The sequence below is a fragment of the Aspergillus oryzae genome, chromosome 2, assembly GCF_000184455.2.
Source record: "Aspergillus oryzae RIB40 DNA, chromosome 2".
NCBI classification, from domain to species: Eukaryota; Fungi; Ascomycota; class Eurotiomycetes; order Eurotiales; family Aspergillaceae; genus Aspergillus; species Aspergillus oryzae.
Genome location: NC_036436.1, coordinates 5,050,071 through 5,066,904, shown reverse-complemented (window position 1 = coordinate 5,066,904; position 16,834 = coordinate 5,050,071). Strand labels below are relative to the sequence as shown.

General features: G+C 48.1%; 4 protein-coding genes across 4 annotated transcripts; 3 read left to right on the top strand and 1 right to left on the bottom strand.

The window, feature by feature from the left end:
- Nucleotides 1-1,786: 1,786 nt before the first annotated feature.
- On the top strand, nt 1,787-3,254 carry AO090003001092 (DUF409 domain protein; the record flags this gene model as incomplete). Its single annotated transcript, XM_023235166.1, has 3 exons — nt 1,787-2,132; nt 2,240-2,804; nt 2,861-3,254. The coding sequence occupies 3 exons, from the start codon at nt 1,787-1,789 to the stop codon at nt 3,252-3,254; spliced, it is 1,305 nt and encodes a 434-aa protein (XP_023090210.1).
- Nucleotides 3,255-3,986: 732 nt separating this feature from the next.
- AO090003001091 (proteasome activator BLM10) lies at nt 3,987-9,996 on the top strand (the record flags this gene model as incomplete). Its single annotated transcript, XM_023235165.1, has 3 exons — nt 3,987-4,417; nt 4,474-9,874; nt 9,934-9,996. The coding sequence occupies 3 exons, from the start codon at nt 3,987-3,989 to the stop codon at nt 9,994-9,996; spliced, it is 5,895 nt and encodes a 1,964-aa protein (XP_023090209.1).
- A 564-nt stretch (nt 9,997-10,560) lies between these two features.
- AO090003001090 (H(+)-transporting V0 sector ATPase subunit a) lies at nt 10,561-13,331 on the top strand (the record flags this gene model as incomplete). The annotated part of the gene is made up of 4 exons (XM_001820136.3): nt 10,561-10,686; nt 10,761-10,839; nt 10,910-12,378; nt 12,432-13,331. The coding sequence occupies 4 exons, from the start codon at nt 10,561-10,563 to the stop codon at nt 13,329-13,331; spliced, it is 2,574 nt and encodes an 857-aa protein (XP_001820188.1).
- Nucleotides 13,332-13,971: 640 nt separating this feature from the next.
- On the bottom strand, nt 13,972-15,115 carry fbp1 (fructose 1,6-bisphosphate 1-phosphatase; the record flags this gene model as incomplete). Its single annotated transcript, XM_001820135.3, has 2 exons — nt 13,972-14,911; nt 14,988-15,115. 2 exons carry the CDS (start codon nt 15,113-15,115, stop codon nt 13,972-13,974), a joined length of 1,068 nt encoding a protein of 355 aa, XP_001820187.1.
- Between the last annotated feature and the right edge of the window lie 1,719 nt (nt 15,116-16,834).

Here is a 16,834-nt window from a genome sequence, read left to right as displayed (position 1 = left end):
TGGTTGAGGTACGGAATATCTTCCCTCCCATCAGTAGCTGCACCGTCTCTGATCCCCAACAAATGATAATAACCCTGCCCCTGTACAAGATTGATAATACTCTGGAACCTTCTTCCTTCCGTAGCTCATGATTCTATACTTAGAGTCAAAAGCCACTTTCAAAACGCGGGTTCCTCTTGGCCAAAGTAACCTGAGGTACTTTTGGCCTTGGCATTATTACGGTACATTGTACAGTAGTAGTAGTAGCCAGGGAAAAAGAGGGCCCATAGTTATCTGGATGGAAACACCACCCCACCAGTGGGTGGTGCGCCCATTTTTCTGTCTCTTCTTTCCTTAAGATGATTATTTCAGCAGAAGAATAATCAGAACGGTCATCATAAGCATAAATTATCTAATCTCATGTGACAGCCCTACGGTGAAGGTGCAGACGATACTCCACAGAGCGGTAGGGATTCTATGCATACGATCATATAGTGATCATCATAAGGTGCTATCGCCACCGACAAGAAATCCCCTAGGCCCTTCGAGAGGTTTTTATTGGAAAGACCAAGACTCGACAGCGACATCAGACAAGCAGACATCTCTATAGGTTTACTGTAGTCTGTACAATACATCCATTCTGCTACTGTGTAGTCATTGTGGAGTGCCACATTTCGAGCGCGTGACCCAAAACGGGGCCTGCAACGTAGCCTCTAGATTCAGGGAAATTAAATTTCATTCTCTAGTCTATGGGACTAGATTAGATTTGCGTGTTCACGACTCCATCCCGCTAAAAGAAAATCTCTAATCGATCCATCCTCGGAATCGGACCCGTCGTCCTCGGACTCGGAGTCGTAATCAAGCCGGAGGAATATGGTGATATCGCCCAGAGATGATCTCCAAGAGCTATGATGCAACTTAAAATAGAGTGCTACTTGTTGGCAAACCAAGGATTTGTCCAGAATAAATCTATTACCATCAGTACAGCATGGTTCCTTTGCGTCTGCCTTGAAGCTATTTTATTTTATTGTGTCTTATTTTTTTCGTAAAAGATGTATGACTGCTAATTGTGGTGTTGGAGGGAGAGGTACTGAAATACATTCCGGATCCGTCAGTGGGCTGGGCTTTTCGTAGGGCTGAATCGATCCCAAGGTAGGGTTGGTGACATGTTAATCCGCTTTCCAGAATTCTTTTGGTGGGTAAAAGTTACACCTCGGATGTTTATGACATACATAATCTTGTAGCCTAGTATATGCCATGGGTAAGGAAGTGATAAGTGGCCATTCATCCAACTCAATCATGAGTTCAAAAGAAAGATGACATCGACACATCCGTTTCAATTACATACTGACCCTCTAGCTTTTCAGCCCATCAGATTTAAGCATGATCCGTCATTGTGGCGACTGCAAGGATTTCAGCTACTAGTTTAATTAGTTTCGTAAATTTGGTTACGTTACTCCGTAAGTCGGGTTCCAAGTTATGCATCAGAATGCTGAATAAGGCATCGCTAAGTTATGCTTCTCTGCCGAAAAACCCGAATCCCCACTTGCCGTTCGACTTCAACAATCTTCAGTTAAGTCTACGTGACTGGGACCAGTTCAGCAAGTGTACCTCGGCCGGCGATAGTGATCCCTATCATTATTAATTTCTTTTTTTTTAACGGGTTTTGCGCCGGTGGACCCTTAGTTTTGGTGTCCGAAAAACCCCTCATAGATTATCTATCTATACATGGCATGAGGTCGAAGAAACGGGTCTAAGCTAATACTAGACTATCTCAACCTCAAGTCCCCGAGGGATCTTGTAAGATATGGCTGCCGGGCTGGCCTTAGCCCGCCCAAACCTCTTGAATCCCAACAATCCCATTAGGAGTCTATCACTAGCTTTCTGGTTATGGAAGGCTTTTGTCTTTCTGATTATCATTGGTTGCCCGGGGCCCGGTTATGATACTTCCACAGGGCTGCTACCTTACCAGGAATCCGCTGCTTCTGGTGCCAAGTTGGAAGCCATTAGGCATGCACCCTTCTCATTTCCTTTGAAGCTTGTCAGGTGGGATTCAATATACTTTGTGCATATTGTGCGCGATGACTATGTCTTTGAACAAGAATGGGCATTTGGCTACGGGTACACTAGAATCCTCTCCTTTCTAACATCTGGTATATACATCTCTTCATGTCTTGAGGCAAACGGTTGCTAATAGTAGGCAAAGTTCTCCCTCAATTCAGTGGCCTGGACGGTGTTGCCAGAGTCGCACTGATTGCAGTTGCCCTCTCTCATATTGCCCATTACTTTTCGGTATTGGCTCTATACAGACTCTCCATCAACATTTTTGGTCATGACAACACCTCAGGGGCGTTAATTAGTTTCCTTTCTGCTACCTTACACATTATCTGCCCTGCAGGGGCATTTCTCTCTGCACCCTACGGAGAATCCCTATTCTCCTTTCTCAACATTACTGGGTATTTTTTATATTCGTCTTCCCTACTTGATGCCAACGCTGGTAAGCGGGCGTCCAGTGATGCGAAACTGTTGCTTGCGGCTGCATTATTTTCAATAGCTACAGCCGTCCGCAGCAATGGGATCCTTAGCGGAGCCCTGTTCGCATTTGACGCGCTGCTACAGTTGCGCAAGATTTTTACCCAAGGTATATCGGGGGATATTTTGCTTCGCCTCGGTGTCATTGTGGTTGGTGGTTGTGTAATAGCTTTGGGGCTCATTGTGCCACAGTGGATTGCGTACACGACATTTTGCATGTCTGACGAGCCTTTGCGACCGTGGTGTGAACAGCTCATACCTAGTATCTATGGCTGGGTTCAGGTTCATTATTGGTCAGTGGCCAACACGTCATGATCTAGGAGTAATCAATCACTGACACTCTTTGCAGGAATGTAGGGTTCCTACGATACTGGACACTTTCCAATCTGCCTCTTTTTATCCTGGCTTTCCCCATGTTGTTCTTGATGTGCCGCTCCTCTATCTGGGCATTAAATACGGCATGGCCATTAGATACAGCAACCGCAGTACTAACACGGCTTGCGGCACCCAATGGTCTGCTTGCCGTGATGGCTTTTACTAGCTATCACGTTCAGATCATCAATCGGATATCTTCTGGGTATCCTCTCTGGTATTGGTACATCATATGTCAGCTTTCCAGCCATGTTGCGGACTCTAGTAGCGTGGTCAAGCGCAGCCAAACTTTCTCGATTGCTATACAAGGCATGGTGATCTATGCCATTGTTCAGGCGGTTCTTTTTGGATCCTTTCTGCCGCCAGCTTAGGATCTACCGATACTGCAAAGGTCCTGTCTCTGAAGGATGAATCAATAATAAGAGCTTAATATCTAATATTTAGTCTTATCGCTATTGCCTATATACGAACGCAATATAATAGAGTGAAAGAATCCTATATAAAGTTGTTCTCATGGAAGACTTCCCATTTTGGGTAGGCGGACGGAAGGAGCTTAGTGTCGAGAGTTAGGCTGCGGTGCAGTTACGTGGAATTATGTCATCAGAAACTTAACTCACTGAAGCGATAATACCTCTTTCTACCTTCTTTCAACTGCTACACTTGAGCTTAAATCTGGATGATTCCCCAAACTGCCAGAGCTGTATCTTTTAACGACACGGACAGCACATACTCCTCCTTACGGCCCCGTCTACAAAATTTATCTTCATCGGAGGGCTTTCCCCATCATTCGTTCTAACTTTTGGACGTTCCAAAGCTTCTATTGCTGTACCCGGTCGTCCTACTAGCCAAGACCTTTCCTGTTACCCATGCAGACATAATTGGCAGTAAGTCACTCTTTGTCATCGATCTTCACAGCCGGACATTGGGCTACAATCTTCATGTCCGATGTAAGTTCATACCGCTAAACGCCCATCTACGCGCTGTCATTATTCCAATGTTATTGAACGAAAGTAGTTAACACTTATTGTCTTTCCAGAGCTCTTCCGAACCTCCTTCATTCCCAACACCTGCACCGCAGTGATCATCGATCCTATTGTATGGCGATGGATCAAGCAGCCGGGAAGGCCATTTTAACATCAGAAAATTTCCATAATGCGCACGAAGCATCACGAGCCACCTCACCGGGTGGTGGGCCTACAGGGATGAACGGGAATGGCGAGCCCAAGGCACGAGTCCGTCCTCGCACCTATCCTTATTTCAAATATCTACCATATTCGCTCGAAGATGAACCCGAGAGGGAACAGAGCTTACGGGAGATCCTCACTCAGCTCTATGTTGCTGTGGAGGCGGGTGATTTCAGTCCCGGTGCCGTGCACTGGACTCGGGAGCTTAGAGGATGGTTGTCGCTCAAGTTTGATCCGTCCCGTACGGACCGCATAAACCTCGTGAGGCTCTATTATGAGCTTTCTCTCGCACCGGGGATCGATCCCAATGTTTCGGAGCGATTTGCTAGCATGTTTATGCTCCTTACCAAGTAAGCTAGACTTGCCATGACTACTATTCTTTATCATGGTACTGACATCGACACAGACGCAAGCATTATTTGAGGCCCGTCAAAGACCTGATTCTGGATTGGAAACCTCTTTACAGGGAGCTAAAAGCTTTTGTGTTACCTACAGAGTCGGGATTGGTGCATTCTACGAATCTAAAGAGGAATGTAAAGACCCTGACGAAGCTCTGTGCGTTCGTCCAGCTGTACATTGACCCGTGTGAGCTGCCAGCGATGCTGGAAGAGTTTCTACCTCATTATACCACGTCCTTTTCGGAGGGTGCGTTTGTCGTAGTTGGGTTGATAAACTTACTACTCCCGACGTCACCTCCGCCCGAGACCAGGGAAGACCTACTGCCACATCATTACTTACCAACCTACTTCCATCTCTGGGCATTAGTCAATCGGTCAAAAACATTTGATACCACCTTCCTTGACTACCTTTCGAGGCTGGCTCGTGATTCATTGCCTGCTCAGCATATACCGTTCTCCGAGTTTGGTCTTTTCACGAAGGAACAGTCGTCCCTCATCTTCACGGCTATCCTAAGATTATTGGAGATTCCCGTAGGACAATCCACTTCTCCTTACAGTGCGCTGGTGGATATCTCGTCTGGACTAGGCATCATGCTTGACCGAGATACCAGGAAGCATCCAGTGGCGCATCACATTGCTCGCTGGGTCGTGATGTCGCTCTCTCCCGCATGCCTCGACGCCGAAGAATCTATTCTGACACAACTAGAGGGCCTTATACAGGCAGTGGAAACTTTCTTCCATCCATCTAACTCTGGCAGTTGGACAAAAACGTTGTCACAGCTCGTCTACTACCTCGCCGACTTTTTCATCATGCGATGGAATCGAGAGCAAAGCGGCGAGATGGAAGTCCCGGCGGAGCGAAGATTGACGGAACCTCTGAAGCGTCGCTTTGTACTCTGTCTCCGTGATGTCATATTCATGGGTATCTATGCTAAAAGTGGTACGGCAATGAGCTTCTCATTGTCTACGCTACAAAGTTTGGCCTTCCTGGAGCCACATCTCATCCTTCCCGGTGCTTTGCAGCGTATATATCCATCCCTGCAAGGCTTAGTAGAAGTTCACCGCACAACGTCATCGCTCCGCGCCCTTCAAGTTCTTTCACGAATCATTTCGAGGACGAAGGGCTATCGTTGCCACATGACAACTCTATTGGGACTTGCGCTGCCCGGTGTCGATGCCAATGACCTTGAGAAATCTCTGCATGCTTTGTCATTCATCCAATCTGCTTGCTATAACATACCCTTGGCCGACCTAACGCAAGGGAGGGAGGACGTAAACTGTAACATGCTGGCGATGCAATGGATCTCGGGTGAAATGGAGCGTATGGAGACAGAGGGCGTTGAGGTGCAACTCAACTATGATCGGGATCTGGATGACGAAACCGAAGAAATGATACTCCGTTCTTCAACCTGCGGCTTTGGTGACTTCATCATATCGTTTCTCGGGCGAGTCTTCACTCTACTGGAGAATCTACCAGACGTGAGCAGGGTACGCAATGGCTCTCCCGAAGAGAACATTGTGAATACGCTGCCTGCCACATTCATGCCGCTTCTGTCGTCCCTTTCCCCAGAGTATTACGATATTGCCTTGTCAAAGGTTGTAGACTTCGTGTCCAATCACGTTATTCATCAAGCGCGTGATGCGATGGCCTTTATCTGTAACTCGGTTTGCAAGGTCAACCCAGAAAAAGCTTTGAAGCGGTTTATTCCGGTGCTGATCCAGGCTATCCGTACCGAGATCGACGACAATGGTGCAGGCTCAACCAGGACCACTGGAACGGATGTCCTTCCCCGAGACCGCGGTTTGGTTTGGAATGTCAGTATGCTGAGCATGTGCGTTGTTCATGTCGGCGATGCTGTGCTAGCACACAGGAAAGAGCTCTTCGACATTGCGTTGTATATGCAACAGAAATGTAGGGGCATACCGACTGTTCATATCTCAAACTTTGTGCATCACCTGCTCTTAAACCTCACGGGCACTTACACTGCGGACTACTCCTTGTATGAGCCCGACGTCGCTGCTCGGGGTGTACAACCTGAGCTTTGGAGCTATCAGCCAGATCCCAATAATTTGACCGTAAAATGGCATGTGCCAAAACGTGAAGAACTCGAGTTTGCCGTCGAGTTATTCAAGAGCCAGGCTGAGTCTGCCCTCAAGCAACTGACCGATCTCACCCATGAGACATCCAGTGTCAAAAGAGATGGGAGTGGTAAAGCGTGGTCGGATGAGGTTTCTAGGAACTTGGTTCTACTACGACTTATCATTTCTGGTATTTCTGTGCTATTTGATCCAAAGGCCGCGTCGCAGACGAAAACGAATGGAGTAAATGGATCATCCAAATCATCAACCGATATTGATATGGTAGATGGTGAAGATAGGAGCTCCCAGGCGGAAGACCCTGATTCATTACTTGACAGTTCGGATGAAGCCACAGTTAGAGAATCATTTTCGTACCCTACCGGCTATCCACTAAAAGAAACCGATGCGATGTACACTACCATCCATGACATACGGGAGAGAGCAGGCTGGGTTCTTCATGAAGTGCATAGGTTTTTGTCGGACAAGCAAGAGGATGATGTGCCTTGCTTCAGCGCTCTGTACTCAGCTTATCGGTCATGGTTTGTGGACGTCGGCATTGAAAGGTCTGCTCATGTCCTTGACAGGGTAACGCGTCTCCTCGCTGCAGACATTCATCCCTACAAAATGAGTGGCATCCGCAAAGACTACCCTCGTCCGTTATTGGTTCGCAGAGCCAATGTCTACCACTTACAGCGCCTGAGGCACAATGCAGCACCTCGACGGCGGTCTCAGCTAGACGAGATCCTGCTCCTGGATATCGCAGAATCTTGCGTCTCCCTCTACACTGAGACTCGGCGCAATGCTCAAAGTGCAGGGGAGTCTGCTCTCAAAGCTGTGTGGGGGGCTCGCCTTCTTGTTATCCCGCCTCTAATTCAGGCTCTGCAGAAAGGCATCAAAGAAAACGACCACGCCCGAATCAAAGGTGCATTGTTTTCTTTACTTCTGAGCAGCGTCGCGAAGACCGTAGGCCGCCATTGGAAGTATGCCCCCACCTTGGTAAGAACTTTCATCGACGCAAGTGCAGTCGACAAACCTTCCGTACAAAAGATCTGCTCGGGCGTGGTTTATCAGATCATGGACTATGGCCGCGCTATGGAAAGGATGGCCATTCTTGACCGGAACATCGTTGAGGCGATCGCTCCGAAGAAGGATGTTCAGGACGAGATCCAGCATAAGCGCAAGAATATCAACAGCAAGCGAGCCATCATTGAAAAGAAGAAAGCTGACCTGGCTGAAGAACTGGTAAATCTGGCCAGAGTATCGCATTGGAAAGTCGCCAGCCGAGCAGCCACCATCGTAATCACCATGGGTCTTAGATTTGATTACGTTGCAAGTGAGAATCTAATAGACCTTGTAACCCAAGGGTCTATCGATGACCATCCGGGATTGCGTGGCATGTATTCCCAAGCTCTCATCGCCTTATTCACCATGGTTGATGTTAGGGCTATTTGCAACCATGACTACAAGAATTACATCCTGGGCCATCAACACTTCCCTTCTAAGATTAATGTGGCTACCAAGCGACACAACAAGGGTTGGACGGAGGAGTATCTATCGAGCTTTGCCAAACCAGAGGCTGAGTACTATGTTGATCATGACTTCCCTGGATGGCTTGTGTGGGCCGAGAGCATGCCTGCGTACAAGTCAAACGTTGAGCGCGACATCGAGTATGACGAAACCGAGTGGAAAGTGCGGACTCACATGGGAAAATTGTTTGATCGAGCATGGTTCAACAAGTTTTTCATGTACTTGAAACAAGAGCCACGGGACCCTACTGCTGACAAGTTCCGCATGCCCTGCGCAATGATGCTTCTGTATGCCTTCGAGTTAATGCTCCGGGATGGGCTGACCGCTGCGACATTCAAGGACATCCAAGAAGAAATCGAGGCTGTTTTCGAAGACGGTAGTGATAAGCACCAACACAGAGCTACTGCGGAGATCCTGGGTGCTCTTATAAGTTCTGTTGCCGATACAAGTGTGGAGAAACGGACATTGGTGTGGGAATACGCCTTCCCGATTGTGCGTAAGATCTTTACTGATGGACTCACTCCGGAAAACTCTGGCTACTGGACGACTTTCCTTCATATGATCCTTCAATGTCGTGACCCACGAAGAGCGTGGCCCTTGGTTGATTGGCTTGCAAGCTTCCGACTAGATATGTCGACGAACGCTGCTTTCAAGGAAAGCTCCAAGATCAATCTGCTCCATCAAACTATCATAGATGCAGGGTGGCATTTCCAACTCGAAAAGCCTATCGTTCAAGACTTCCTGTCACACCTTGATCATCCATACAAGGGCGTCCGCGAGGCGATGGGCCAGACAATTGCGACGATCTATCGCACACGATATCATGAATCATACGCCGATGTTAAGACTCTCCTTGCAGCGCAGGAAGCAGCGTCATCGGTGGGTACATATCCATATCAGCCTACCGAAGAATTCACCAAGATGATACATGATATCTTCGGTGACATTGAGAAGTGGCGGCATGAGAGGATCCCAGGTCAGCAGACGCCATCATCTTATACTTCAGGGTGCAAAACAGTGCTTCTGTGGCTGGACTCCACTCTTTCGTCGTATGAGTGCACGCAGTTGGTTCCCTTCTTCCCAGACGTGTTCACGGGACAACTGCTACACATGATGGACGTAAAGGAAGATCCAGAGCTCCAATCATTGGCCTATCATGTCTTCCGACATTTACCCAATATCCCATACCCCGCTGAGCAGAACTCTGGGTTCATCCAGTCCCTCATTCACATCGGACAGACGTCACCTTCATGGCATCAGCGTCTACGAGTTATGATCAACATTCAGATCATTTACTTCCGCCGTCTATTCCTGCTTTCTGTCGCTGATAGAGACAAGCTTTTTGAGTGCGTGGCGAACATGCTAGAAGACCCTCAGCACGAAGTGAGGGCTGGAGCATCAGCCACCTTGTCTGGCATGATCCGTTGCTCACCCGTGTTCCTGCGCGAAGAGATGGTTAGCCGGTTCAGGCAGCGATTTTCGAAAATCCTGATCGACAACCCTCTTCCAAAACGCCCCAAAATCCTTCGGTCTGGCTTGTCAACCCCTGTTTCATCTGGGGCTGGAACCCCAACACCCGAGCATGCTCGACTCATAATCACGAGACACGGTGCAGTTTTAGGTCTCGGTGCACTCATCCAAGCATTCCCGTACAATAGCCCGCCGCCCACGTGGATGCCTGAAGCCCTGGCTACATTGAGCGTTCGGGCTGCAAACGACCCAGGCGTTGTGGGCTCGAGTGTGAAGTCTATTATTAGCGAGTTCAAAAAGACAAGACAAGATACTTGGCATATTGATGCGAAGGTTGGTAGATATTCATCGTCGAAAGAAAATGATCTTTTATAAGCTAACATTGTGTCTAGGCATTCACTCCAGATCAGCTCGAAGACCTCTCTGGTGTGCTTTGGAAGAGTTACTTCGCTTAGATTAGAAAGGAACGGCATGGGCATGTATCCATGGCTCATCCAAAAGATATACACCACTTGCAGCAAGCTTGGTCGTTCGGTATGTGGCAGTATGAGAATCGGTAACTACTAGAGCATTCGGTATGAATAATGTTGGATTTGGTGGAGGGATAATTCTTCTTGAGTTGTTATTTGATGTGGAAGTTTTGGGTGGTATTCTTGAATTGAAGGCACATGCACATATACCACAGTGCACAGCGACATTCACTACAAAAGCATTTTATGGCATCTACTCAGCAGCCAATCTTTCATACCCCATACAATATTCTGGGGATAGACAGGTGATTAGATAAGCACCGTCTTCTGTAGTCACGTGATACAACAGCCACGCGGCTCTCCCGCAATCGTAGCTCACCGTCACCTAAGGGGTCTCAGTGGTTCAGGCGCTTCTACTCAACTGCCTCGACGCCCATCTTTGGCATCCTTATCATTATTTTACCATCCTAGTGCGTTCGCAACTGTGGTACTGTTGCGCAGTCTTTATCCCTGTGGTGAAAGGAACCTGCTCCAGGCAGCCTCTTCACCATGGCTCCGAAGGATACCTTCTTCCGTTCGTCGGATATGAGCTTGACCCAGCTCTATATCGCCAATGAAATCGGACGAGAAGTTGTCAGTGCCTTGGGAGAACTCGGTCAGGTTCAATTTAGAGATGTGAGTCGAAAATCGAAACCCGGGAAAAGCAGCGCGATAATAACCCGGGCTGACGTTGATTGACCTGCAAATAGCTTAACCCCGACACTAATGCTTTTCAACGTACCTTTACCAAAGAGATCCGCCGCCTGGATAATGTGGAACGGCAGCTGCGTATGGCTACCCATATGGAATACTATGTTCTTAGACCGAAAGGCAACTGACGCTGTGTTGTCCTCTACAGGTTATTTCCATTCTCAGATGGACAAGGCAGGAATCCCAATGCGGTCTTCATCCGAATTCACCGATACATTAGCTGCACCCTTGGCATCCGAAATTGATGAGCTTGCCGAACGGAGCGAGAGCTTGGAACAGAGGATTGCCTCACTCAACGATAGTTACGAGACACTCAAGAAGCGGGAGGTGGAGCTCACGGAATGGCGTTGGGTTCTGAGGGAAGCCGGTGGATTCTTCGATCGCGCCCACACTCATACGGAAGAGATACGGCAATCGTTTGATAACGATGAAGCTCCTCTCCTTCGTGATGTCGAACAGCAGTCCCACCGCGGTCAGAACGGCGAAGCCCAGGGTCAACAATCCTTCCTCGAGATGAACATTGGGTTTGTCGCGGGTGTCATTCCACGTGACCGTATCGGTGCCTTTGAACGTATTCTATGGAGAACCCTGCGTGGTAACTTGTACATGAATCAGTCGGAGATTCCCGAGGCTATCATTGACCCTACGACCAACGAGGAGTCTCACAAGAACGTGTTTGTCATTTTCGCCCACGGAAAGAACATCATTGCGAAAATCAGGAAAATATCCGAATCCCTTGGTGCTTCACTGTACGGCGTTGACGAGAACAGTGAGCTGAGACGTGATCAGATCCATGAGGTGAACACACGCTTGAGTGATGTGGGTAACGTCTTGCGCAACACCAAGAATACACTCGATGCGGAACTTACACAGATTGCCCGCTCGCTTGCGGCCTGGATGATCATCGTCAGGAAAGAAAAGGCTGTCTATGATACACTCAACAGATTCTCCTACGATCAAGCGAGAAAAACGCTAATTGCGGAGGCCTGGTGTCCAACAAACTCGCTGCCATTGATCAAGTCAACGTTGCAAGATGTGAACGATCGTGCTGGCTTAAGTGTGCCTACTATTGTCAATCAGATCCGAACTAACAAGACACCCCCTACCTATGTGCGGACGAACAAGTTCACAGAGGCCTTTCAAACCATTGTCAATGCGTATGGTATCCCGAAGTACTCGGAAGCCAACCCTGGATTGTACACGATCGTCACCTTCCCATTCCTGTTTGCCGTCATGTTTGGTGACTTTGGTCACGGTGCTCTCATGACTTTGTGTGCTGCTGCGATGATTTTCTGGGAGAGGAAGCTCCAGAAGACCAAGTTAGATGAACTGACCTACATGGCATTCTATGGCCGTTATATCATGCTAATGATGGGTCTTTTCTCTATGTACACTGGTCTTATATACAATGATATCTTCTCCAAGTCGTTCACAATCTTCTCCAGTCAATGGAAGTGGCCTGAGATCATTCATCCAGGACAAGCAGTCGAGGCTTCCCTGAAGGGCGACTATCGGTTTCCCTTTGGACTTGACTGGAATTGGCATGAGGCTGAAAACTCTTTGCTGTTTACGAACAGTTTGAAGATGAAAATGAGTATTTTGCTGGGCTGGTCTCACGTAAGTCCTTCCATTCAATCGATTGTCCACCGCAAAAACTAACCAATCTACAGATGACATATGCTCTTTGCTTGCAGTATGTCAACGCGCGCCATTTCAAGTCTAAGGTTGATATTATCGGCAACTTCCTCCCGGGAATGATCTTCTTCCAGTCTATTTTTGGGTACCTTGTCCTTACTGTCATCTATAAGTGGTCAGTGGACTGGCCAGCCAGGGGCCAGTCACCCCCAGGTTTATTGAACATGCTCATCTTCATGTTCCTCTCCCCTGGTAGTGTTGAGGAGGAACTGTACCCCGGTCAAGGCTCTGTTCAGGTCATCCTATTGCTTCTTGCCGTCGCGCAAGTACCCGTCATGCTCCTCTTCAAGCCGTTGTACCTTCGCTGGGAGCATAACCGTGCTCGTGCTCATGGATACAGAGGTCTTGGAGAACAGTCAAGAGTTAGCGCGCTCGAGGACGATGGCGATATGGATGGCGGACTCAATGGGGGCCGCGGCAGCATGGCCAGCGAGGGTGAGGGGGTGGCTATGATTGCCCAGGACCTTGGAGAGGAGGAGCACGAAGAATTCGACTTCTCTGAAATCATGATCCATCAGGTCATTCATACCATTGAATTCTGTCTGAATTGTATTTCCCACACTGCATCCTACCTGCGTCTGTGGGCTCTTTCTCTGGCCCATCAGCAGCTTTCGATCGTTTTGTGGACTATGACTCTTGGAGGTGCTTTCGAGCAGGAAAACCCCACCCTTCGTGTAATTATGATTGTCGTCACCTTCTACTTGTGGTTCACTCTGACAATCGCCATTCTCTGTGTCATGGAGGGAACTAGCGCTATGCTCCATTCGCTTCGTCTGCACTGGGTCGAGGCTATGAGCAAGCATTTCATGGGCGAGGGTATACCATTTGCTCCCTTCAGCTTCAAGGCGCTCCTCGAAGAGGATCCCGTTGACTGATTTGAGCGTCTTGGTCCGTTCTTTTCCTTCCTTTGATTTTGGAATATATGTACTTTAGTTCCCTGTGGGAATCAATTAAATTCTAGACATCAATTAGCTTGTCCATATCTGATCTCTCCTGCGCTCCTAAACCACCGATGCATTTGTAAACTTAGAGACTTATAATCCTACCCATTTGAAATATGCCTGTATTGTTGGGGTGCTGTGTGAATAGTCATATTTTCTCTGAACTAAAAAACGAACGTTAACAGTCCCTTGTGCTGGAATATATGTCCAACAAGTACTACTGTTGCTATCTAACTGGTAATAAATTAGAGTCAGGAACATTTAACCCCCTTATGAAATTATAAAGTTTGTGTGAGTGCCGATCAACGGAGTAGGTTAGATACATATCCGCGCTCTATAAATATACCTGGCGTTGGCAAATGGAACACAAGGTTATTCGACCAGGGATATCAACCCGAGAAAGAATGCACAGTTATATAAATTTTCAAATGTTTATTTCAAAATTTATTTAGTTTAGGACGCTTTTCATACATTAAATACCCATGACCATCCTCATTAAATACCATCCCGTGGTGGAATCTCCAGGCCTCTCACGGGTATAAGCCGGCCACATATGGGCCGATATATTTCCAGTTTATTTCTTGTACTTGTTATATGTGTCGATGATCTTCTGTACTTCATCCTTCGAGCCGAGGAACACACCACTCTTGTCGTGAATGTGCTCCGGGACAACGCCCAGAAGGCGCTCCATGCGGGAGTTCACAGCGAGACCACCGGCGTTTTCAAACAGCATAGCCATGGGCGCGCATTCGTACAAAATACGCAGCTTACCCTTGGGGGCCTTCTTGTCGGCCGGGTAAGCGAAGACACCACCGTAGAGCAGTGTCCGGTAAGCATCAGCCACCATGCTACCAATGTAGCGAGCACTGTAAGGCTTCTGGCCCTCGGGGGGGAACTTCAGCGAGTGGAAGTAAGCGTTGGTCCACTCCTCCCAGTAGCTGCTGTTACCCTCGTTGACGGAGTAGATGGCGCGCTTGGCGGGGAGGGTCATGTTGGGGTGAGTGAGGATGAATTCACCCAGGGAGTTCTCCAGGGTGAAGCCGTTGACGCCGCCATTGCGCATGGTGATGACGAGTTGGGCGGAGGCACCGTACATGGTGAAACCGGAGGCGACCATCTCAGTACCGGGGAGGAGGAGATCCTTGGGGGAGACCTTGTTCTCGGGACCCAGGACGGAGTCGGGCAGCTTGAAGATGCCGAAGATGGTTCCTACCGAGACGCCAGCGTCCAGGTTGGAGGATCCGTCGATGGGGTCGCAGACGACTGCGTAGCGGGCGTAGGGGTGCTCGTCGAAGATGATGGCTTCTTCTTCTTCTTCCGAGACGAGGATACGGCATTTACCTGAGCCGCGCATGGCGGAGATGAAGATATCATTGCCGATTACGTCGAGCTTCTTCTGGTCATCGCCTGTGGTGTTTGAGGAACCCGCCAGTCCTGTCAGGTTGATTAAGGATGCGCGACGGATATAGTAGGCGATGGACTTGAAGGAGAACTGAAGAGCGTGGCAGAGGAGTCTGGAGGGGGTGATCATGAAAAGGTTAGTTCCTATTTCCAATGTTGATTCTACTGGGGCAATGGGCTTGAACATACGTGAAGTCACCAGTGGCTTCTGGCACCTTGGTTTGTTCTTCTGTCAGAAACCTTGTGAGGGTGACGATGTCGGTGTTGATCTTCTCCTGTCCCACGGGGGGAGCACCGTTGTTCTCGTGTCCAGACATGATGATGATTGATGTTGATTTGGGATGCTTCAGCACAGAGAGGATATGCGCAGATTGTTCAGGAGGGGAGATCAAGTGGTTCTGGGGCGCAATGGACCGGTTTAAAGTAATGCGCAACCTCGGTTCAGCGGAGAAAGCAGGAAGGCTAGGGCACCAATGGATGTGAGGTGATAATGGCCGGGTTGACAAGTGAGGAGGGGGGAGGGATTTGTTTTATGTCGGATTCAAGTACGTAAGATAGGATACACTAAACTCGAAGATACCAAGAGTACTCCGTCGAGAGAGTAAGTATATATAGTATCATCGCATCTTAAGATCATCGTGCAAAGGGTCATAGGAGCAATAATATTTTGCCGGTGGAGCCCAAGTTGAGTAAGGAGAACGTCAGGGTCACTGACAATACGGGTTCCATTGACGCAATGCGGTATCTGGTGGTTTTCGTCATCTTTCAATTCTCCCCCGCAGTCCCCGCCGCTCTCTTGCTCTCCCGGCTTTTCCCTGTTTTATTCTTGTCCGCCTCCGATTCCCCCCGCAGTAAAGAACAGGTACGTACTAATAGAACTACTTACTACGTACGGAGTACTAACAAGTCGATCGGACTACACAGTACGATTCTTGGATCTCCAATTTTATGATATCAATGACATGAATGATATCAATGATTCAATACTCCGTACTGGTCCTCGGTATGTAACGTACCATGTGCCAGGTCAGATCTCTTATCAGCAACACAATGCGATTGAAACCATATTATCATTATTGCCCAAAGAAATGCCGCAAAAACTGATAGCTCTGGTCTGCGTTGTCGTGTCGCGCAAATTAAACCTATAGCCGGAAGTGGATATCTCCTGGTCAGCAGACGCGACAATTTTTGATCGCCCACGTCAAACTATTATTGAACTATTCGAGTCTCGGCCGTTCTGTGAAGCAATCCTCTCGTTCTTGTTCGGGTTTCTTTCCTCCGTCGATCGCACCCTTTTTTTCAGGTCAGCTGACTGGAACGGCTGAGCTTATCTAAGCCATTACCTACTCACATCCCGTGACTCGCTCCCGGCTAACCGGATTAGGCCTCGGTAAAGTTAGCTCCGGTGCGAGAGCAGCTTGAAAAAGTTCGACACGCTTTTTCTTTTTCCTTTTAGAAACTTCACCTTCCCACACAACAGCAACAACAACAATCCTGGCTGATGGCTGTTCACCTGAAATGGTTGGGCTGCAACTTCCATCAGACCTAGTATAAACAAACAAATATAATTGCTCAATGATTTCATATGCTCATACTGAGCGTGAACTAATCACTAGCAACTTGTGTCGCAGGGATACTCTGTTTGGTAAGTTCACTCTTGTCTGACTTTTGTCTATTCTTATTTTCTTCCACATCTTCCATCATGATGTAACCTACAACCATTTACAAACTAGAGTCTTTGACCTATTTGGCATGAAAACTCGGTTTTGCACGTCAGTCTGATCTGCTTGCAAAGAAAGCTTTCTGCTCGCTTGCATTTCAATACGAAAGCACATTGCTGACTTGATGTGCCGCAGGACTAACAATTAAATGACATGCGAAAACCAGGGAAGCCGATCTTGACTTCCACCAATGGTACGTACCGACTCCTTTTTGTTTCACCCCGTCTAGCATGATGCTTCACAACAACATATACGCTGGAAATTACCGACTGAGACCTTCGGGTTGTTGGCGATAACACTTATGGCACATTTCTG